The following is a 24,937-nucleotide window of genomic DNA, read 5'->3' on the forward strand; positions in this document are numbered from 1 at the left end:
GACATGTAGAGACAGACAGGTAACCAGTCTATCACAGGGCTGACATGTAGAGACAGACAGGTAACCAGTCTATCACAGGGCTGACATGTAGAGACAGACAGGTAACCAGTCTATCACAGGGCTGACATGTAGAGACAGACAGGTAACCAGTCTATCACAGGGAGACATGTAGAGACAGACAGGTAACCAGTCTATCACAGGGAGACATGTAGAGACAGACAGGTAACCGGTCTATCACAGGGCCGACATGTAGAGACAGACAGGTAACCAGTCTATCACAGGGAGACATGTAGAGACAGACAGGTAACCAGTCTATCACAGGGAGACATGTAGAGACAGACAGGTAACCGGTCTATCACAGGGAGACATGTAGAGACAGACAGGTAACCAGTCTATCACAGGGCTAACATGTAGAGACAGACAGGTAACCAGTCTATCACAGGGCTGACATGTAGAGACAGACAGCTAACCAGTCTATCACAGGGAGACATGTAGAGACAGACAGGTAACCAGTCTATCACAGGGCTGACGATTAATTGCTAAATTTGTTTTATGGTTTTATTATTTTACTAATTTGGCTTTTTATTACATTTAATTGACATTTTCACCAGAGTCTGGTAGTCATATGACCAGCAGAACAGCACCAAAGCACAACATATGCTGGCCACAAACTGTCTATGATGGTTTAGATTAAGATTATATGAGGTTATCTGCTCAGTGTGCTGACTCTTCGTTTTCCTGACAGCGGTTAAACTTTAAATCTCACATACTTCTCATGTGATTTTTTTTAAAGCATGCATGCAATATGTTAATCGTTATGAGTAAAATAGTTTTTCAGAGTGAAAGAAAGAACTTTAATTTGGAGTGGATTTTAGCGGTCCCTGTGGACAAGTGTTCGCCAAGACGTTACACAACAATCCAGCAGGTGGCGGTAGACATCTTTCACGTTCATTTATAAGCCAACAAAGAAGAAGACGAGGAAGCTTGCTTCCTCTTTGCCTACAGGTTCGCCGAGCATCCAAAACACTCCAAACAGCCGGGGCTTGAGATCCCATTGCGTCGCGGCGAATGGGGTTTGACAAGTTCTGCAGTCTGGACGGTTCCGATCCACTTTGGGTGAGTTTATGTCCACGAATGTTGCGTCTTTTCCTTCATCTCGAACTATGTCCAGTTATTGTTGTTAGCTACCTGGTACATGCTAATATATCATAGCCCCTTGTGTTCCATGACCCTGCCAACTAACGTTACATAGCAGCTCTCCTACGTAACAGTCACGTAATTACCGGCTTAACCACCCGCACCCGGTGTTCCCTTCCAACCGGTTTTCAAATGAAATGGTTCCGCTACGCTCGCACGCACCGTGCTCACCGTGCTGACCTAACAACAGCAGTCGCGGGCTGCCTGCGTCACCGGATTCGTCACGCTGTCACAGAAAGCGCTGTGGCAAAGTTCACGCCGCATTTTCACATCGAACTGTGACTGAGCGCAACACCGGAGCCGAGCTCTTACTGCGCCGTGGGTTCGAAACCAGCCTCGCACGACCTGGCAAAAACGCATATTATGACTTTATACAACCATCTGTTATGGTCAGTCAGTTATACAACCGCGTTCCTGTTCTCTTCTGCTCTTGATGGATCCCAGGCGACCCAGATTGCTGCTGCCAGGCTGCTCTCTAGGTCACAGTGAGGGTCTCACATTACCCCCATAACTCTGATCTCTTCACTGGCTCCCTGCAGGATCCGCTTCATAACTCTCACTTATAGAGCGTTACATGATCAGGCTCCTGCATACACCCTCGGGTCAAACATGTTACATGTTCTGCCCTAAACCATGTCACCTAGACTACAGATGCTCTGCCTGCTCCCCCACCCTCTGTTCTGTGCACTCCTTTTTAAAGAAGGCTTCAGATAAGGTCAGCTGAATTTCTGCACTACGATGCAATTATTATGTACTGTGAAGGTTCCCAGTCATCAAGGTCCTGGTGATCTCTGAAAGCTTTATCTTAGACACCTGGATCTGGTTTTGGTTTTTGAAGCCGTTTCTCCTCTCATCCTAGAGGCCTCGTTAGTTCTAACCGACCAGTGGAGTGTTTTTGTTGGTGATTTTTTTTTTGTGTATTTAACTTCTTGTAGGGTCGTTAATACTGTATATCGTGTACCGTGTTTTCCCCTTGTATGGTCACTTCTACTATCATGAATCCTTGTTTTAATTTGATTATTATTAAGTACTTTGTGACTTACGTTTGTAGACGTGCTATATAAATACATTTTGCTCACTCATTAGTTTTACAAATATCATGTTTTTCACAATGGATATGTACATTAAAATGTGAGCATCCTGAATAAAGTTTGTGCTGTGTGACGTGTTTGGCCTCGATGGTGGGCTAATGTGGTGGCGTTTCAAGCTCACCTGTCCTCGGCTCGAGGAGAGCTGGGCCGGATTAGCAAGAGCAGTGTTTCCATTAATAGTCCAAAGACTCTTTTTCAGCTACATAATTAAAATGCATGTTACAATTAAAGGTGGTATTAAAGGCAAGCACAGTTAAAGGTGGTATCCACTTGTTGTCTGCTCGCTGCCCTTTCTTGGTGCCACTGAACGAAATCTGGTGGTTATACACAGGCCTTGGATCTGTAAATAAGAAGCAGACAGAGTTGATGGGCCATCCCACTATAGCTGTACAAATTGTCTTTGTACTTGTATTTGGAATGAAGCCCCTGTCATGTGCCACTGAGACACTTTAGGACCAAACAGGGCCAGACCTCCAACTCTGTACACATGGACCCCGGGGAGAGCTAATGGGGATCTTCTTCTAAAGTAAACTCAATTGATGCATCGTTTGAACATTTTCTTATTGTTTTGGTTTTACAACCTGAACATTTCCTGTCAGATCATACTGTATACGTCACCAGCTTTTATAAGCTGCTGAAACGGTTGTTGTGTATCTGTCACTGTTTTGCGAAAGTAGCGGCAACTTCCGGTTCTGAAAAGTGAAGCTAAGGCTAATAAACTGTCATTTTCTCTGCTGGCCATCAGGGGGCGACTGCTCTCTGGTTGTATAGAAGTCTACGAGAAAATGGTCCTACTTCTCTCTGCTGGCCACCAAGGGGCGATTGCTCTCTGGTTGTATAGAAGTCTATGAGAAAATGGTCCTACTTCTCTCTGCTGGCCACCAGGGGGCGACTGCTCTCTGGTTGTATAGAAGTCTACGAGAAAATGGTCCTACTTCTTCGATGTATTATCTCAGTAAACATTGTAAACATGAGTTTATGGTCTCAATTAGGGCTGGGCGATATGGGAAAAAATCCCGATACGATATTTTTTTTCATATCAGTCGATATCGATATATATCACGATATATAAATCAAATTACTATTACGTGTGCTGTGTGCGTCAACCTAACTTGACGTGGCTCTATTCCAGCATGATTGGTTCGGTGCAGCGCTACTTAATTATGATTGGCTATTCTTACGCCAGGTTCACACTGGACGCGGAAGCGCCGCGAATAGACGCGTAGCGGAGCCCGCTTCCATTCGGCGCCCCTGTTAAGCTATGGTGTCGTTCACACTGGACGCGGAGCGCCGCGAATACGCGCGGCCCTCCCGCGCGGCCCTCCCGCGCCGTGAAGCGATCGTTTCACCGTCTGCTCTATTTTTTTGCGCGTGCCGCGAGTGAACGCGTCAATTCTGGCAGGAAATCACACGGAGAAACACGAAACAATCCGGTCAATTTTCAAAATAAAAGCAATTTTCAAAATAAAATACCGCGATTGACAAACGCGATCATATTTGTGTATCTCAACTCGCACTGGGAAACAGGAAGAGACAATACATTTAATAAATGTGAAGAGTAGATAAAAAAATGTGTATTTCAACGGTATATCTGCACTACTACTGTCTTCTACCATACACACTCTCTGTCTGTGTGTGTGTGTCTCTCTCTCTCTCTCTCTGTCTCTCTCTCTCTCTCTCTCTCTCTCTCTCTCTCTCTCTCTCTCTCTCTCTCTCGCTACTCCATCGGACGTCAGTGGCTCCGCCCCTGAACGCTGCGAGGAATAGTTCCACCTCTCTCTCTCTCGCTGCCCCATTGGACATCAGTGGCTCCGCCCCTGAACGCGTTGAGGACGTAGCTCCACCTCTCGCTCTCTCTCTCTCGCTCTCTCCCTCTCTCTCTCTACACGCACACACGCACACACACACGCACACACAAACACACACACACTCCACGTGTGTCTCTCCTTCTGTTTAGCTTAGTTTTGTGTGTTAGGTAGTTAGGTAATGAGGCTTTGTTAATTGCAGTGTTATTGATTGTGATCATTATTACTGATTTTAATAAATCTTATTATATTATAACTAGCGGTCTCTTGTGCTTGTTGTGTATATGTCACTGGATAACAGCAGGTTGTGAAGGCTAGTGCTTGAATTTCACGCCCTTCTTAATTGTTAGATTGTTTTTATGCTTCCATGCCAATGATCACGATGATTGGCATGTGAGTATAAAACATTTATATTGAGACTGAATACAGTTTTAGGTTATCTTTTCCCTGATCCCAGGGTGGTGCCCCGTTTATTCATGATTATATCATGATAATATATTAAATATAATTATTAATACCGATAATCATATTGATATTAATAATTAACTGTTGATAACCAAATCTGCTCCTGCTACAACCCCAACATAAATGACGCCCCGTGTGAGGCCTTCTTAAACCAGCTTTATCCAGAGATTTATGCACAATAACCTGAGAATTATAGTAATAATAACAAAAATAGGAATTGTTGTTATTGATATCATTGTTTAGAAATCGATGTTCAAGGATCGATTTGTTTGCTCCCTGTTACTATTTGCCAAGCAAATACAGTCGAGGGTTGCATATGCATGTTGTGATTAGCCATTTATTGTTTAAACAACAATACTAACAAACTACGCAGGGTTAGGGATACTAAGACGCGTTATAACACTGTTATTACTCACCAGAGGTGCTAGAGACACCTCATTGACAGTCCACAGGCTGTAGAAGAGTTACTAACATTTCCATTGTAAGTCACAGGTCGACGCAGCTCACCTGTCCACCCACATCAGTATAACAACAAATACATTCTTTTTTTTCTTGCGATTAACACCGAACAAGTAAAGCCACCGTATTCTCCCTTTACTAGAAGTAGAGCAGAGAATAGAGCCACAGAGTGCACCGACTCTGTGAACGTTGAAATTGTACCTTGCTATTTCCACCACGGGTTCTAGCTCGAGTTAAAATTTCAAAATAATTCCCTAACTGTTCCTGCCGTGCATTTCAGTTAGCGTGCCTTTGGCAAAAAATTAAGTAAGCAGCCTACAGTAAGTCTGAGTTGCTGTATAGAATCATTAGAGGCTGAAGCTGACCTCTCTAAAAGAGAACCGTCAGTCACCTTATCAGGTGATTTGCATAACCCCCCCTCCTTTCTCTCCAGACACAATGGAGACCCCCTGCAAACAGTTCATCTCATCTGTGGCACAGAGCCTTCAGACAGGCTACTCTGAGTTTTTGCAGAAACTAAATCTCAGTGAGTGCCAAGAGGAGATCGACTCGTTACTGAACAGCAGATCTGATGAAGTAACATCATCCAAAGGTCCATTGTTAAAATGCTTGCTACTGACTTTCTACAAACAAACCTGTCTCTTGGTTCAGAGTAAATCTGCCCTAGAGAAAAAAGTGGTAGCACTAGAGGAGCAAAGTGCTTGTCGCCTCCACGACGCTCAAGCAGCAGACATGAGAGCCATGCGTTATTTAGATGTCCTGCACACCACAGAGTCCCAGTTTTTGTCCTACAAGAACAGGTGGTCGAAGTCTAAACCAGAATGTCCTCCCTCAGCAGACTCGGCCAGTCAGTGTGATTCAGGCTTCTCCGACTCCCACTCTTTTTGTAGTGAAAATACGACTCCCCCGCCATGCAGAAGATGGGAACAGTTACCAGCGGACACAAAGTCCTTAAGACAAACTCCACTGAGAGACAGCGGTAACGGCTACGCAGCTTCCCATTGCTCCGACACAGACAGCGAAGAAACCAGCAGCGGAACTTACACAAGTTCTCCTCCAAAATCTTCCTATCTTTGGAACAAACCTGTAATTTGCGACGCGCCTCCTCAACCTAGCTTAGTCTCGCCTTCACCAGAAAGGACGCCACAGCGCTTCCGCTTTGAAGAGCTTGAGAGCATGGCTAAAGATATTCAACATTTTGATCCCGACAACTCGAACCATAATATTGACGAATATTTGAGAGAGTTAGACAGACTCCTGATTGACCTCCCCCATGCCTCCTCACGGGAGAAGCTCAGACTAGTCGGGAAGACCACAACCAGACATGTCCGCAGTTTCATAGGAACACTTGCACCCAGAACCCAGGACCGATACCCCAGACTTTGTGCAGCACTCCGGAAGGAGTATAGCCGGGACTGGGATCCCGCCGCCGCTACGATCAGTGCCCTCGCTGTTGTACACGAGGAGCAGGAATCACCCACGGAGTACTATTGGCGCTTCAGGGCCGTCTATGCTCAGGGCCGTAACTCCCCAGGAGTGGAGGAAGAGCCTGCCTTCAAGGCCCTCTTCCTGCATAACCTACACAAAAGTGTGCGCTACGATGTCACCATACACTTCAGGACACATCGACTCTCCATGCAAGAGATTCGTAATTACGCACAGATGGCTTGGGAAACCCACTTAGCGCGCAAACTTAAAAGCCAGCCCGCTAACTTCGACACATCTGCGTCCGAAACGTCTGCCGCCTTAAAGCATAGCCCTCATAACAGCGCGAAAGGGGGTGAGCGGCCAGCACGCCCCAGGAATCAGACAAAACCAAGGAACGAGAGTAACTCCCAAACATCCGCCGCCTTAAAGCAGAGCCCTCATAACAGCGCGAAAGGGGGTGAGCGGCCAGCACGCCCCTGGAATCAGACAAACTCCCAAACTGACGAAGATAGGGATCCGTGCGACCCGATCGAGAAGCTGATAAAAACGATAGCGCTATGGCGTGACTCGACCCAACCATCACTAAACTCCCCCCAGAAGCCTGGTAAGAGACGGCGTGGGGATACTGAGCATCACCGACATGCCCACCAACTGCGTCGAGATGGGCATTCACACAGAAGTAGTAGGAAGCCCTACTCCGAAATTCTGTCCCAGTCACGTGAACCAGCAGTGTACAAACATGACAACTCAGATAATGACAGCGCCTCTGACATTTCCTCCGTTTCTGGCTACATGGAGCGTTACAGCCCTGAGCCACACCATAGTAAATATGGCTAACTTAAATCTCCTCCAGGAGTAAACCAAACGACCACTAACCCCTTCTCCTTTTCCTCGCTTTCCTTTTCCTCCTTCGTTCCGTTTTCATAGTTGGGGTGTGTCCTGTTTGAAACTACCTGAGTGTAATGACAATGTTGATGTTTGTGAAAATTGTGTCTTAGCAGATGTTTGATATAGGTTAGATGGTTAGAAATCTCTGCCCAGACAATGCCTCCATCAAGTTATGGACTTTAACCTGAATGACTGTTTCAAGGAATACATGGACGGTTCGGCCCTTATGTTGCTCCGAAGGTTGCGTCCCACACCTCAACCTTCAGACCAAAAGGGGGACTGTTGGGACCTAACCGTTAGGACTACACAATGCGGCCTACAAAAGCCTACACATGCGGCCAGGACAACAGGACAAAGGGGATTAAAAACTACACCGCCATTTTAGTTTCACATCTCACCCAGGTGAGTGCCCTATTGGCTGACAATCTTCAGGGAACCCCGGGGGGTCCCCTGGAGCGGCCTGAGCTTTATAAACCGAAGCCGCCTGGAGAACGCTCTCTTTACTTACTCTGACTCCTACTCTGGCGTCTCTTCCTACAACCGGCGCAGCACCACGTTGCAACGGGAGGCGACCCCTCCTGCAGCGCACCGCTGCAACAAGAGGAACCAAGCCGTTCCTGCCTTCCAGCTACCAGACGCTGTCTGAAGTAAGCTGACTAAATCGCCAAGCCGCGATTATATCGCCGCTCGTGGAAGGAGGAAACACCAACTGTTTTCTTTATTTGAGTTTGATCAACGAGAGGAAACCCGCTCCGCTCTCGTCTGGACGAAGCCGACTCATCACGTCCCCCGCTGACGCCGGGGCCCACGAACTACCGCCGTTACGGAACGCCGTCATCGCCGATACCAGTAAGAGGCTATCAGTCTGGGCAGAGACATAAGTGATAGTGTAGGATACGCTTGTAATTCTTGCTAACGTGTTTTAAGTTCTGATCGCGGACCGCCGAGTCCGTTGGTTCATGTGCTGCTGTATTTGAATACTGATCGTGTACCCACGCAGCTGGGTTGATTTCTGTAACAGTGTTTGAGACTAACCTCCGCCATATTCGCGAGCTCAGAAAGCCTCTACTATCAGTTAAAAGACCGGTTTCGCGGAATAAACGCCAGTTCATTCACGCGAGCCCGTGTGATAGCGGCACGGCTTCTGGGACTCAGAATATCGCTCGCGCATTCTCTCTCTCTTTGTTTGTGTCCCGCTAACACACACACACACATACACGCCGCACACACGTGTCCTAAGCCAGCTGTTCCCGACGGACGCTAGGGAACGCTAGGGACATAGCTACATCTGGTGGCTACATACGGCTATCTCTCTCTCTCTCCCTCTCCCTCTCCCTCTCCCTCTCCCTCTCTCTCTCTCTCTCTCTCTCTCTCTCTCTCTCGCTACTCCATCGGACGTCAGTGGCTCCGCCCCTGAACGCTGCGAGGAATAGTTCCACCTCTCTCTCTCTCTCGCTGCCCCATCGGACATCAGTGGCTCCGCCCCTGAACGCGTTGAGGACGTAGCTCCACCTCTCGCTCTCTCTCTCTCGCTCTCTCCCTCTCTCTCTCTACACGCACACACACACGCACACACAAACACACACACACTCCACGTGTGTCTCTCCTTCTGTTTAGCTTAGTTTTGTGTGTTAGGTAGTTAGGTAATGAGGCTTTGTTAATTGCAGTGTTATTGATTGTGATCATTATTACTGATTTTAATAAATCTTATTATATTATAACTAGCGGTCTCTTGTGCTTGTTGTGTATATGTCACTGGATAACAGCAGGTTGTGAAGGCTAGTGCTTGAATTTCACGCCTTTTTAATTGTTCGATTGGTTTTATGCTTCTATGCCAATGATCACGATGATTGGCATGTGAGTATAAAACCTTTATATTGAGACTGAATACAGTTTTAGGTTATCTTTTCCCTGATCCCAGGGTGGTGCCCCGTTTATTCATGATTATATCATGATAATATATTAAATATAATTATTAATACCGATAATCATATTGATATTAATAATTAACTGTTGATAACCAAATCTGCTCCTGCTACAACCCCAACAACTACATCCGCTTATTGTAAAGTCTGTGGAGGTTTCATTGCCCCTAGTGGCCAGAATGGAACACATTGCTTTGTTTCTGTAGCTTATTCTGGTTGAAATATGTCTTTTTAAGCAGTGGGCTTTTTGATGACGATGATGTCACGGTGCACTGATGTGTTTCAGCTGTCGTTCCATTCCTCAGGCAGTTTGGTGAACTGAATTCCATCGTGATGAGTTTCTCTTCTTCTCTGCCTTGCCAGGATTGGAGCCGGACATGGAACACCTCTAACCCAGACCTCACCCAGTGTTTCCAGAACACTGTGCTGGTGTGGCTGCCATGCCTCTACCTCTGGATGTGTGCTCCCATCTACCTCATCTTCCTCCGCAGCCACAACCGCGGCTACATATGTATGAGCCACATCAACAAAGCAAAAACTGTGAGTGATGTAACCCCTTGATTGCTTTGGGAAGTTTTTCAAATTCATAAAATGTAATATTGTACATTGTTTTTATTATTCCTGCTCTCCACCATGAATCCATAAAGATCAACAAATACGATATGGTTTGTCTGACGTCCAAGTTTGATATCGTACTGAACGGCCACAATGGATTTTTCTTTTAGGGACACATGATTGTGGCAACCGATTACTATGTCATTGTGCTTGGGTGTGTGCCCCATAATTACTTTTAGCATTCAAATAAATACAACACCCTTGTTGTTGAAAACTCACCAAACCCTGTGAAGAGTGTGAGAAACGGCTCCATAGTGCCCTTTAAGGCATGGGAGGCTTTAATCGTCACATCACTTCTCCCATATTGAGGTCATGTGGTCCCCAACTTGCTCTCATCGTCTCGCCATCACATGCTTGTTGTGAACTTATTCCTCATGTTGCATCTCATTTTACATTTAGCATCATATTTTGTGACTACAAATTATGCTTATTTTGGTATGGTTACTTAGAACACTCATTTTAATTCTCACTCTACAGGGCTCAACAATAAGGATTGCCCGACGTCCCGGGGCAAGTAAAACGCCACGTCGGGCAAGTAACTATGACAACCCGCTTGCCCATTCGGGCAAGTGGAGGACTCGAAGCAAAAAAACCCCCAAAAAAACGATTTCGCGTTTCGCGGTGCCGCAGTCGGTTGATGAAGAACTAGGAGATGGCTGCGTACGAGCTCAAGCGTAAGCGAACTTTTCAAGCATCCTGGAAACTGACTGGCGTAGCAGCCTTTCAGTCGAAATGTTGTGGAAGCTGCTTTACATAAGCATTGAGGGGCCAGCAGTTGCCAACTACAATGCAGAACGTGTTGTAGGACGATGGCTGTCAGCAGGTCAGAGAGCACGTCGGGTGTGAGGGGATTATTTATTTATTTATTTTTGTGCCAAAGTTTGAGTGGCCAAGATTAAAATATGGGATAAAACCGCGAAAAAAAAAATACCAATGTTCCAACAATGTCAGAATTATTCATACATTGTAAATAAAGATCAAATATAACAATTTACCTGAATCTTTGTCGTTATTTGATAACCACTAATAAAAAAAACTATTTATATTTGGGGCCAGTGAAAATTGACTTCCGGCAAGTAGAATTCAGACCCACTGGCCCCGACCGGGCAAGTGGAAAAAAACCTTAGCGTTGAGCCCTGCTCTAACGATTTGCCTTTTGGTTTTTAATGTATTGTACAACAATAACAAAAATGCTCACGTGCTCCCTAAAGCTATGGTCTACATTCTGAAAATCAGTTGAGCCTTCAGATTTGAAAAAAGCATCCCACCCCCCCAACCAAACCCCTCCCCTCAGTGTTCCACGATTCGACGAGGCGGGAGAAGCAGGGGAGATGAGTGGATTGGATGGAGGGTACGAACCAATGGCTCCCATTGGTCAATTTCTATGCAGGCCTACGGCTGATAGACTGAATGGATTTTTTTTTCCAAATCGTAGACCATAGCTTTAATTTAATTGGAAAAGAAAACTTCTAAAAACGTTGCGACATGCATCGACAAGTCTTACTCTGCAACAACCCACAAAAAAAGAGCCAGTGAAATAACTCCTTGAGGGACTGATCTGCAACCTGCCAGAACACAGTGCATTGTTCTTCTCCCCACAGGCTGTCGGCCTCCTGCTGTGGATTATCTGCTGGTCAGATGTTTTCTATTCTTTCTGGGAAAGAAGTCACGGCAGCAGCGTCCCTGCACCCGTCCACCTCGTCAGTCCCACCTTACTCGGTCTCACCATGGTGAGTTCTCCTGCCTCATTTATGTAGAAATCAAATAGGATTTATTGTTTCCATGTTGCTGTAGCAGTGATATTCATTCTGTACTGAAGTAGTGTATCATATGACATGGCTAAGCACTGATATACTAAACAGATAGGAAAATAGATTCTGCTGGAAAATATAATTTACACATTTCTGTTCGCTCTATGTATTCAAGACTTCAAAGCATAATGAACACAAGGAGAGGATGACTTCTAATATAGGCTCGGGCCTTTATTTACTCAAGCGCATCGCGGCCTAGGCCTTTACTGATAGGAGGCTAGAATTAGAGACAGGTCCCATTTCTATTTGAGCAAAACGGACTACCAGTAGAATTAATTAAAAAAAAAACGATTTTGTGTCTATTTGAACCTATAAAATACTATGTGCTCCGCATCTGCCATATTACGGTAAACAATGTTTACCGCTTGCCAGTATTGCACGCTTGGTGGGCTGCCACCAGGAGGATGATTGACAGGCGCTCTCCTTCATACAATCACACGCACACTTCATGGCTGCACCTGATTGGATGATCGCTTTCACAGCTGTCCTGTCTGCTCCCGGATTTCAAACCGACCAACATGGCTGCTCGTTTGGAAACTTTCTCTTATTTTAATAGTTCACCGAAATGTGTTTCTGAAAACATTTTATGTGAGAAATAAGCTATGCAGTTGCTGAATCTGTCATTATTTTAGATCAACAACATTCAGTTTAAAAGATTTCCGAGAGCTTGCGGGAGGCGGCGGCGCACCGCCTCCGCATGCATTGCAGGGCTTCTTACATACCGTAAATCCTCTAATATAGCTTCAGCCAAAATCTCCGCAACGCAAAGTCATTGCAGGCTGACAATGAATGGGAAGCGTGGAAATAACGCTGCCTGTGGACACTTGCCCCGGCTTCCATTAGAGACCGGCCGTTATTTACCTCCACCGACAGCGAGACTGGCCAATGTTAGAGACTGGCCAGTAATAGAATACGGGCCAGTATTAGAGGATTCACGGTATTAAGCTCAGGCATTTATTGCATAAAAAATAAGGGAAACAGCAGAGGCTGTTTCAAGTCCTAGTTGTGTGTTTGGTCTAGTAAGATGTTGAACTGTGTTTCTCCTCCAGCTGCTGGCCTCCATGTTAATCCAGTATGAACGGATGAAAGGGGTCCAGTCGTCTGGGGTCATGCTGATCTTCTGGCTGCTGGCACTGCTGTGTGCCTCCGTCACCTTCAGGTCCAAGATCTTGCAGGCCCTGGATCAGGTCAGTCTTCAATGAGCAGGGCTGAGCTAAATGTGGATTCATTGAGTTGATAACAAACCCATTAAAAGCGTGTTCTTTGTTCCAGACGTTGACGGTGTGTGTGTGGAGGTACACTACCTTCTACATCTACTATGCTCTGCTGCTGGTGGCTCTGCTGCTGTCCTGCCTGACGGACCAGCGGCCCCTCTTTTCTGAAGCCGTCAAAGACTCGGTGAGATTCCTCACCACAAATCTCTCTGTCCTCATATATATATAAAGGGGTGGAAACGTCTACGTCCTCTGTGAGTGTTTATTTGTTGATTATTATTTGCAATACTAAAGCTGATAAAACCCCCAAAAAATGGCATTACTCAAATTGTAATCCCCTGAACACAAGTGGAGCCCCAAAGCTGCTCCTAGAGCCGAGGTTTTCAATGTCTGACACAGCACCCCCCCCACACACACACACACGCACACACACACACACACACACACACAGAATCAAATATTTGTTTTGTGTCCAAGTTATCCGATTTGAATGAATTCTGACTGATTTTTTGGGGGGTCTAATGTCAGCAATCTGGGTGATGAGTTTTAGAGAAGTTGGTCACAGCTGTTGACATAAAACATGAAGTGTGGGATCACGGCAGCAGAAAAGTCTTCTGGATCTAACTGTAATGTGTCTGTGTTCAGAATCCCTGCCCTGAACCTGGAGCTAATTTCCTCTCAAGAATAACCTTCTGGTGGATCACCGGGTAAGCAGACCATTCATGTCCTACTTGTGTGATTTAATATCAATAACCAGAAGAAAAGGATGCTGAAATAACTCCATCATGATGGTGATCAGTAAAACATGTGAAGTCATGATTTGTTTGGTCTGTCTGCAAGACTAAAAGTAAATACAGCAGAGCCCTTGTTGTTTGGACCACAGACAGTCTCTGGTTCCTCCACATAGTCTGGTCTGGTCTCTGGACTAATGTGAGCTACTATCTAGACCTCTGGAGGACCACAGACACAGGAGACAACATTTGGTTGCTCCACTTCTGATTCAACAAGTCGGGCATCTCCTCTCCAGCGGAGGAGAATCTCAACGCTGAGAGGCTTTCAATCCACAGCATTGCATCATTTGCATCTTTGCATCTTTGCATTGACTTTGTCGCACCACCTGAAAAAATCTTCACATTAGTTGTGAACTTCTTCAGTGGGAGAGATAAAACCAGTGAAGACCAGTTGACCACTCTTGTCATGGTTTGTGAGAAGACGTATTGACCTTGTAATCCTCTGGCCTCGTGATGTTCTTTTGCCAGCCGTGACCGTCCTGTGTGAGTTGTCTCAGATTGCTCTCATCTCTACCAGAATGATGTTGACGGGCTACAAGCGCCCCCTAGAGGAGAAGGACCTGTGGTCTTTGAACTCCGATGACCGCTCTCAAAGAGTGGTTCCACAGCTGGTTCGCCGCTGGGATGCAGAGTGCCTGAAGGTCAAAAGGTACATTACCCTGTTAAACTGCTACATGTGACCTATATGAGAACAGGAATATTTTCCTTCGTGTCGAACATGTAGGCGTTGGTTTAGATGTGGTAAGTCTCAGCCAACCTGCCATAGCTACACCTAAAGCTCATCACATTTACATTTACATTTACTATAACAAGATATTGTGAGGAAATGTTTTGAAATAATCACGCAATTCATATCCGACTCTCCTATCAGTCGACATAATTAGAATATTTAATTGAAGCAGCCTTTCCTTCAATGTTGTCTTTTCAGGATGGAGCAGAAAACGTTGTCCTCGCCCAAGCAAGCCAGAGACGCTGAGGGCAAAGAGGGCCGAGCTGTGGAAGAGGCCGAGATCTTGCTCGTCAGAAGTCCCCAGAAGACAAAGGAATCCTCCCTGTTCTGGGCTCTGTGTCTTACCTTTGGGCCCTACTTCCTCATGTCCTGCCTCTACAAGGTCATCCAGGACGTCCTCATGTTTGTCGGGCCGGAGATCCTCCGGTGAGAAACCTCCACAGTCTGGTCACTGGTATTTACACTTACTCGCCCATCCAAAGGCACATTTCCTCCTCAAGGAGAAAGACGAGGCCTGAACACACCGTTGGTTTCTCTGTGAGGCTGGACACTGGAACTGGTCTACATGAGTCCTGGACCTAGAGTCTTAGGACACATGTGGATGCTGCTGCCTGTCCAAGACCATTTTAGGAATCAGGCTGTTGTAGTTACTAAATACACAGACCTTCAGATCGGAGGTGGGGTGTTGAAAAACGTACAGTACTGCGATAACTTTGCGTGCCAATATTGTATCAATACACAGACAGAAGGTAACAATGTTTTTTGATACTATTGATGTTGAGATACAAGTGAAACCTTCTGGTGACAGTTGCCTTCTCAGTCTGCAAGCTGGAGTTGGTTCTGCTGGTCGTGGGGTTAATTATCAGGAAATGTTGTGAATCTGCGTTGTTTTGGCCAAGATGAACGACGTGAAATGTTCATAGCGTCTCATGCCTCGTCATGGTGAAGTCAGCTGATTGGTAGGAAGGCTGTCAAACAGATTGAAGGGAGATTATTTAATGAAGTGAGTTATTGGATCAAACAGATGTTGACAAACAACATAACAGCATTATTTGCAGTTGAAAAAAAGGTAATACATTACAATATTATTTATAGCAATTTGCAATATATTTAATATTGCGATAAGATCGTATCTTGACTTCAGTATCATTAGTGATAATATTGTACGGTGATTCCCATCCCACATAATCAGCAGCAACGTTTACATGACCTGCATGCTAACTTCCTTCTCTTGATCCCGTCCAGGCTGCTGATCCTCTTTGTCAACGACTCCAGCGCCCCCTACTGGCAGGGCTACTTCTACACCGCTCTACTCTTCATATGTACCTGCATGCAGTCGCTCATCCTCCAGAAGTACTTCCACGTCTGCTTCGTGTCAGGCATGCGTCTGCGTACTGCTATCATCGGAGCCGTCTACAGGAAGGTAGGCAAAGATATGAAAGCACAGTCTGTGCGTGTGTGTGTGTGTGTGTGTGATATTACACGAATCAGAAGTCAGATTACAGCCACAGAGTTTAAACAATGCAAAAAGCATACAGCTGGTAATAAATGGCTGACTGTGTTAATGTTTGAATCGATATGTTTATGATGTCACTGCTCATCCAGAGCTCCGTACATCTGACCAGGGTTGGCTGCATGTGTGTATTCAGTTTCTCCAGGGTTTCATAGACTTTTTGGGGGGATTTTTGTATATTAATGCCTTGATCCACAGCTACCCTGTGATTAATCTGATTCAAATATTTTAATTGTTTGAGCCCTAGTAAACAACAATGATAATGATATCGGAGAACAAGTGGGGAGACTGTGACTCACTTGGTAGAGCGGGTTGACCAATGTTCAGCGGGTCGGCCGTTCCAACCCCGGGCAAGACACTTCACCCAGCTTGCCTCGTGTGAATGTGTATGACTGCTGGATGTTTGAGGTGGTGGTCGGAGGGGCTGTAGGCGCAGAGTGGCAGTCACGCTTCTGTCAGTCTGCCCCAGGGCAGCTGTGGCTACTATCGTAGTTGACCACCATCGGTATGACTGTGTGTGAATGAATGGAACCCGGAACCCTGTCAGATCGCTATGAGTGTCTAGAAAAGCGCCATGCAAATCCAATCCATTATTATTATTATTAAGTGGACAAGGGTAAACAATAATTATGATATCAGAGTACACGTGGACAGGTATATTAAAAACAAGTAACATAATCCTGGGTAGGTGGATCTTGCTTTGATCACAGGTCCTGCTCACTCCTTCCTGTTTTCAACCTGCAAGAGCTGGATGGATGAAAATGAATTAGATCCCCCAGTAACACAAAGCCTTCTTTAATGAACAGCTGAATGAATTCCCTGGTCGGCTGTGTGCATGCTTCGGCTTTGAATTGACCTTTGGACTCTAACCTCTGCCTGGATCTGCTCTCTCAGGCCCTGGTCATCAGCAGCGCAGCGCGCCGCACCTCCACGGTGGGAGAGATTGTCAACCTGATGTCGGTGGACGCTCAGCGCTTCATGGACCTCGTTACGTACATCAACATGGTATGGTCCGCCCCTCTGCAGGTGGTGCTGGCCCTCTACTTCCTGTGGCAGGTAGGGTTACAAAGCAACTACAGATTGTCACAATGTTCACTATCATAACCAACCACATGGGGAGGTTTGGCTCAGGAGGTAGAGTGGGTTGGCTGGCAACCGCAAGATTGCTGGTTCGATCCCCCTACGCCGTCGGTGTGTGAATGTGTGAGTGAATGTCCTGTAAAGCGCTTTGGAGAAAAGCTATATAAATGAGGCCATTTACATGCCCAAGTAGGCTCATTAATATGCTGTATATCTCCTCTTTTAAACCCCAACCCTTCCTATTATATCACACAAACTGCTGAGAGGATCAGATGAAGTGATGTTGGACAGACGTGGATGTGAACTCCAACATGACGATGGCGATGAGTAATGGTGGTTTTGGTCTGTTGCTGTGTAGAACCTGGGTCCGTCTGTGCTGGCTGGAGTGGCTGTCATGGTGATGATGGTTCCTATTAATGCAGTTATCGCCATGAAGACCAAAACCTATCAGGTGGGACTTTTTCTTCTGCAGACCCAACTTTTCTTCACTTTCCTCTCCAGCCATTACATACATCACCTGTTGCCTTTGGCAGCCGTTTTGAATGTTCCGATGGATCTAGACAGTGAGGTCACATCCGACACCGCACCTGTTATTTTCTTTCGTACTCGGATAGAACGGAGGTTCTACCATAGAACTAGAATGGAAGTGGAACAGATATTGAACAGTTTCAGTTTGTTGTTTCTTTTTCTTGGACTGGAAGTTGAATGGTCTTCTTTCTCTGCTGTTTATCCTCCATTGTGAGTCAGCAGTAATGAAATGGACCTGGACAATTACTTTAGACTAGAGGGAGCCTGACTCAGCAGTTGGAAGTTCCTGATTTCCGATTACAAGTAAACGCAGCATACTTCCGTGAGTAGCTCCACCTGCAGACCAACCACTGCTGACTGACGGAAAAAGATCAAACTCATTTAGAGTTTAGGGGGAATGTGGCCACAGACACGGTGATCCTATTTCTGGACAAAGCAGCAAGTATACTTTCATTAGTGGTCACATGATCAACCACCATTGTTTTAACTCACTCTTTGATAGATAGGAACGTAAAAGACAATTACAGAGATGAAAATTTTATGGACTGCAACTTTAAACAGTTGTTCCTCTTGTAGTCTGTCTCTCTGCTTCCTCCCATTACGACTTGACTGGTTGCTACTGGGAAACCCTCACCATTGGACATAACTCAGTTTACTTTAGAAAGAAGTGGCCCACTCTGACCCGCTCTGATCCTCCTGCTACGTATGTCTATGCTACGTATGTCTGTGTCTATGCTACGTATGTCTGTGTCTATGCTACGTATGTCTGTGTCTATGCTACGTATGTCTGTGTCTATGCTACGTATGTCTGTGTCCATGCTACGTATGTCTGTGTCCATGCTACGTATGTCTGTGTCTATGCTACGTATGTCTGTGTCTATGCTACGTATGTCTGTGTCTATGCTACGTATGTCTGTGTCTATGCTACGTATGTCTGTGCTACATATGTCTGTCTATGCTACGTATGTCTATGCTACGTATGTCTGTGTCAGTGCTACGTATGTCTATGCTACGTATGTCTGTGTCTATGCTACGTATGTCTATGCTACGTATGTCTGTGTCCATGCTACGTATGTCTGTGTCTATGCTACGTATGTCTGTGTCTATGCTACGTATGTCTGTGTCTATGCTACGTATGTCTGTGTCTATGCTACGTATGTCTGTCTATGCTACGTATGTCTGTGTCTATGCTACGTATGTCTGTGTCTATGCTACGTATGTCTGTGTCTATGCTACGTATGTCTGTGTCCATGCTACGTATGTCTGTGTCCATGCTACGTATGTCTGTGTCTATGCTACGTATGTCTGTGTCTATGCTACGTATGTCTGTGTCTATGCTACATATGTCTGTGCTACATATGTCTGTCTATGCTACGTATGTCTATGCTACGTATGTCTGTGTCTGTGCTACGTATGTCTATGCTACGTATGTCTGTGTCTATGCTACGTATGTCTATGCTACGTATGTCTGTGTCTATGCTACGTATGTCTGTGTCTATGCTACGTATGTCTGTGTCTATGCTACATATGTCTGTGTCTATGCTACATATGTCTATGCTACGTGTGTCTTTGCTACGTGTGTCTTTGCTACGTTTGTCTATGCTACGTGTGTCTATGCTACCTGTGTCTATGCTACGTGTGTCTATGCTACGTGTGTCTTTGCTACGTTTGTCTATGCTACGTGTGTCTATGCTACGTGTGTCTATGCTACGTGTGTCTATGCTACGTGTGTCTATGCTACGTGTGTCTGTGCTACGTATGTCTATGCTACATATGTCTATGGGTGCTACTCAAAGGAATTGAACATTTCATGTCACAATTATCCCGTCTCAATATTGAAGATTCATGATACTAACGTGATAATAACAAATATACCTATATATATACTTAAGCATACTGGAATCACTTTTTTGTGAAAATTCTTTTGGGAAAAACAGTCAAATAATCTTACATAAGATTAAGTATGTATAAATAAAGGAAAAATAAATAACAAAAAGGATTCTCCAGGGCGCGCAGTTGGCGGAGTGGTTTAAGCGCATACCATGTACGAACGTACATACGCAGCCGACCCCACTTCGAATCCCGGCCGGAGGTCCTTTGCTGCATGTCACATCCCCTCTCTCTCCTCATGTTTCCGATCTATCCACTGCTAATAAAGGGCGTCTATGCCTCAAAAAAATCTTTAAAAAAAAAAAAGGATTCTCCACCATTATCGAGAGCTTGACAGCTTTTGTTCTCGTGAGGATATTTAGGATTATTGATACTGGATTCACTTATGACCTGATGAAATGCTGTACTATTCATCACTGATCCTCCTTGTGCCAGTTTGTATCATTGGTCTGACTCCGTTTGTTCCTCTGAATGTTTCCTGTGTGGAGTAGGTGGCTCAGATGAAGAGTAAGGACAATCGCATTAAGCTGATGAATGAGATGCTGAATGGCATCAAGGTGCTGAAGCTGTACGCCTGGGAGCTGGCCTTCAAGGACAAGGTGTCTGAGATCCGGGAGAGCGAGCTGCGGGTCCTGAAGAAGACCGCCTACCTGGGTGCTGTGTCCACCTTCACCTGGGTCTGTGCACCTTTCCTGGTGAGTCCCACCCCATCTCCTCACCTGGACGGGGCGTCACGTTGTTCAGCTAGTGCAATCTATACAGACTGGACAAGATGGTGGAGCACAAATCTCATATTCAAAACAAGTATATTTGTCATTAAGATCTCTGTGTCCGTCCCACTGTGTCCCTTTCTAGGTGGCGCTGTCCACGTTCACCGTGTATGTGCTGATAGACGAACATAACGTGCTCGATGCCCAGAAGGCCTTTGTTTCACTGGCGCTCTTCAACATCCTGCGTTTCCCTCTCAACATGCTGCCAATGGTCATCAGCAGTATGGTGCAGGTGGGTCTGTCAGCCATGCTTCTTCTTTCTATCAGTCACGCTGCGTTCACACCAAACGCAGAGCACGAGGTCTAGATAGTAGTCTCTGGTTCCTCCACATAGTCTGGTCTGGTCTCTGGACTGTCTGTGGTCCAAACAACAAGGTCTCTTCTGTATTTATGTCTAGATGACCTTATTTGGAGTGTTGATGGAGCAGCTACAATGTTAGCATAGCCTAGCACCCATCAATCAGATTCCATTCAGAAAACCAGCGTTTTGACAGTAGTTATCTTGTGGTCTTGCAGACACACCTAATGAAGCATGACTCAGCACTTTTTACTGATCACCATCATTTTGGAGTTATTTCAGCATCCTTATCATCTGGTTATTGCTATTTAATCACAGATAAATAGTTTATTCTGGGTTCCTCCAGATGTGGTAAACCAGCCCACGTGGGTCTTGTTAGATCCAGTGAATCCAGCTTGGTGAAATCCACCGAACACCTCTGGTTGATGTTCTGAACTCAGACAGGACGGCTTGGTTTCCTGGTGGATCTGGGATTTCAACATGTACAAAGCAGCAATGGGGGGGTTTTCAGTCGTGATGGATGTGCATGTGTAGAATTTTCACCACACTCAGCGGAGGATATTAATGATGTGCATAAAAATGGGGGAAACACTGGCCATGGTCTTGTTTTCTCTGCTTCTACGGTGATGGCGAAACTGCTGTCAAGCACTGAATTTTAGCAGCGTTTTCCTCATTTTTCAATACGTGGTAGGACCGACATCATTGGGTGGCACTATTTTATGGCCCTAGCTTCCACCATGACACCATGAGATTGGGGCGTACATTCGTCTTTTTAATCTGATAAACGCAATGTGTACATGTATGCCCATGTGTCTTTGTGGTTCACACACAGTGTTGGCGGTGGATCTGCAGAGTTTTCATCCCTGGTGTTTGTGTTTTCCTACAGGCCAGTGTGTCCCTGAAGCGGCTCCGAGTGTTCCTGTCACACGAGGAGCTGCAGGAGGACAGCGTGGAGCACGGAGCCGTCGCAGGCTGTGAGTGTTTACCTGCTGCTTTTCTTCCTGCTGCTCTGTCGTCTCTTGGTCTCTGTACACTAATCCACCCCCTCCCTCCTCCCAGCCCCACACAGTATCTCCATCGTGGATGGGGTTTTCAGCTGGTCCAGAGCAGAATCACCCACACTCAAGAGGTATGTGGCATCTTTTCTCAGGAAGCTGCAGTGTTGACTTTTTCCCATGAGTCTTTGTGCTTTCTCTCCTGCTCAAAACCCACGTCTATTATTATTATGGCTTAGTCAAATTATTATTACTTGTATCCTGTTATGTCCTCTGCTGCTCCATATGGAATGGAAGCAGGGATAATAGTAAATACTAAGTATTTAGTATTATCCCTGCTTCCATTCCATATGGATGGACCATGTTGTAATTATTAGTTGGTTGTTTACTCTGTATCATCACATCTAGTGCACATGTTCATCCTGGATCCCTCCTCAGGTGTGTTCACACCAAACGTGAAGCAACGTGGGATAATTTGTGTTAATTGGCATCACTCATGCTAGATGTGCTGGAGAGGAGGCGGAGCTTATAGCCATGTAGACCACAACCAGGTTTCATCCATCATGGCTGGTGATCAGTAAAAAGTCATGCTTTGAAAGGTCTGTCTGCAAGATGACAAGCAAACAACAAAAAATACTTGTTTTCTAAATGGAGTCTGGATTGGTGGATGCTAGGCTATGCTAAAATTGTAGCTGCTCTATCAACACTCCAAATAAGGTCATCAGGAGGAGAATCTCAACGCTGATGGGCTTTTGCATACCAACATCATACAAATTCCCTGAATGACCTCGATTAGCATCTATTTGCATCTTTGCATCACCTTTGATTGCAATTGTGCTCCGTGAAAAATTTGCTTCATGTTTGGTGTGAACATAGTGTCTCTACGTTTTTTTTTTTTTTTTTTTTTCTGCTTTTCAAGGTTCTTTAGAAAGGTTTCCTAATAAGATGGAGGGTCCTTGGACAGAGAGATTATAAAGCACTCAGGCAAATTTGTGATTTGGGCTGTATGCATAAGGGTCATTCCGTGTCATTTCATAAAATTTCTGAAAATCATCCCACCTGACCATCTCAGAATGTCCTGAAAAATTTCAAGTACAAAGACATACTTTGTACTTGTTAATAGGACAAATCCAAAATATTAGGTCTCTACTGTCAATAGCTTTTTAATCAAACCTACAACAACAAATGGCTTTTCAGAGCATGATGCCAAAAACCGTCTAAACTACCCTTCATTCAGTGATGTTTCATGAGAACACTGTTGACAGTAGAGACCTAATATTTTGGATTTGTCCTATTATCAAGTGTGTCTTTGTACTTGAATTTTTTCAGGACATTCTGAGATGGTCAGGTGGACGGCATTTGATGAAATGACACGGAATGACCCATAAAATAAAGTAATGGAATCTTACTAACAGCTCCTTGGATTGAATCATCCAATAGTTGACTGACTAATGTGGTTCACCTCATGTATAAATTCCCCTGTGTATGTCTTCCATGGCGTTGAATGTCCCCTCTGTGTGTGCAGGCTGAATGTGAGTATCCCAGAAGGCTCTCTGGTGGCGGTGGTGGGACACGTGGGCTCAGGGAAGTCCTCACTGCTGTCCGTCCTGCTGGGGGAGATGGACAGACTGGAGGGAACCGTGGCCGTCAAGGTGGCACACACACACACACACACACACACACACACACACACACACACACACACACGTCTTAACTGTAGTTCAGAGCAGAAGCCCACTGGATGATAACAGTGAAGAGGTGATGCTCATGTATCACACAAAGATTCTGCCAGAAAGAGGGCGCTCTGTGGACACCAGCATACAGAGAGAATAAACTTTGTTTAGATTTTTGTCTTCTCACCACTTAACATGTTTAGTTACCATGGTTACAGGTGTTGTTTTTTCAGCACTGTCTGATTGTTTGTACCAGACAGTAAAATTGTCGCTTCCTAGAGAATTTTCTTTGTTCTGAAATGTTGCTCATCATACCTGTACCTCAGCCTCATAACTACACACCCACAGTCACCATATATGGTCATTAAAAACACCTTGTGAATGTTGATGCATCGCCATGATCCTGGTGATCAACGGTTCTTTAACTACGGAAGATTCAGAAACTGATTTTTTTTTTTCAATGAACGCGGTCCTGACGGGGACAGTGAATGCATCACAAGCATTACACCTTCCAAGGATGACTACAGGCCGTTCATATCACGGTTATCCTGCCAAAATAATTGTGATTGACGATACTATCCCCATAATCATCAAGAATAAACTCTTAAAATGCAACTAAAACACAGTAGGATCACTTTTACATTACAAGAAACAATTATTATTAGTGCGTCAAAGATAAAAGGGAATGGGAATTCACCAGGGTCAACTTTATTGTAAGTATTTTTTATTGCGATCAATGATTTAAAATCCTATATCCCTATTATATTTAATGACATCATCCTGCTTTTTCCATTTATTTGAGGTTCAGTTCTGTCTAAAAGATGTTAAAAATATTGCACACCCATGGGGGGGTCATCCTCTGGGGAGCAGCATTGTGCTCATCATCAACCACAGAACGGCGTGATATTAACAGTTTGTGTGTGTGTGTGTGTGGCCCTGCAGGGTTCTGTGGCCTACGTTCCCCAGCAGGCCTGGATCCAGAACTCCACACTGAAGGACAACATCATGTTTGGTCAGCAGAGGAGAGAGGACTGGTATCAGTGTGTGGTGGAGGCATGTGCCCTCCAGCCGGACCTTGAAATCCTTCCTGCCGGAGACGAGACGGAGATCGGAGAGAAGGTAAAGACTCCAGCTCACAGTCCCTTCCTCTACAACCGACAAACGTAGGCCTTCTGTGGAAATGATCTGCATTTCCCACTGCTGTCATACAATGTTATTTCATCATAAATGTCATTTTCATTATTTAGCAGAAATATTAAGAATGTAAATCCACAGTTAAAAGCTTCCACATCACTGTCCTGCTAATTTTAGCAGAAAAAAAGACTTGTGTTGGCAAATGATGGGTAGATGACATTTGGACTGTATTAATGTTGCTTGTATGAAGTCAATATACTGTCAAAAGACTTTCACTGTGAACAGCACAGAACAACCGGGGACCCTTCAGATCTCTAGAAGGGGCCACGACTGAACCTGTTAACATGGAAGGAAAATCAAAAGCTACACGCTGCTAATGCTACTACACCGAGACCCAACCTGGACACGGGGATGGTTAACCTGCTGTGTCCTCAGTGTTTTCACTTCTTCTCTCTCGTGTCCAGGGAGTGAATCTGTCTGGAGGCCAGAAGCAGAGGGTGAGCCTGGCCCGGGCCGTCTACTGCGACCGCAGCGTCTATCTGCTGGACGACCCGCTGTCCGCCGTCGACGCCCACGTAGGCAAACATATCTTTGAACAAGTCATCGGCCCACAAGGACTGCTGAAGGACAAGGTGTG

The 24,937-nt window shown here is 45.3% G+C and overlaps 1 protein-coding gene across 2 annotated transcripts in view; it reads left to right on the forward strand.

Annotated features, from left to right (window-relative positions):
- The first annotated feature begins 735 nt into the window (after positions 1-735).
- abcc1 (ATP binding cassette subfamily C member 1 (ABCC1 blood group)) overlaps positions 736-24,937 on the forward strand; it is a 36,556-nt gene continuing 12,354 nt past the window's right edge. For both annotated transcript variants that reach the window (XM_084036210.1, XM_084036211.1), the window contains exons 1-18: positions 736-1,116; positions 9,622-9,798; positions 11,475-11,603; positions 12,734-12,871; positions 12,957-13,082; positions 13,544-13,605; positions 14,207-14,338; positions 14,618-14,845; positions 15,665-15,842; positions 16,827-16,988; positions 17,371-17,463; positions 19,922-20,125; positions 20,286-20,432; positions 21,385-21,472; positions 21,558-21,627; positions 23,019-23,145; positions 24,109-24,285; positions 24,765-24,932. In XM_084036210.1, coding sequence (XP_083892336.1) covers positions 1,069-1,116; positions 9,622-9,798; positions 11,475-11,603; positions 12,734-12,871; positions 12,957-13,082; positions 13,544-13,605; positions 14,207-14,338; positions 14,618-14,845; positions 15,665-15,842; positions 16,827-16,988; positions 17,371-17,463; positions 19,922-20,125; positions 20,286-20,432; positions 21,385-21,472; positions 21,558-21,627; positions 23,019-23,145; positions 24,109-24,285; positions 24,765-24,932 — 2,454 coding nt within the window. In that variant the 5' untranslated portion in view covers positions 736-1,068. The remainder of the gene's footprint in view (positions 1,117-9,621; positions 9,799-11,474; positions 11,604-12,733; positions 12,872-12,956; positions 13,083-13,543; positions 13,606-14,206; positions 14,339-14,617; positions 14,846-15,664; positions 15,843-16,826; positions 16,989-17,370; positions 17,464-19,921; positions 20,126-20,285; positions 20,433-21,384; positions 21,473-21,557; positions 21,628-23,018; positions 23,146-24,108; positions 24,286-24,764; positions 24,933-24,937) is intronic.

Source organism: Eutrigla gurnardus (assembly GCF_963514095.1).
Source record: "Eutrigla gurnardus genome assembly, chromosome: 20".
Taxonomy (NCBI): domain Eukaryota; kingdom Metazoa; phylum Chordata; class Actinopteri; order Perciformes; family Triglidae; genus Eutrigla; species Eutrigla gurnardus.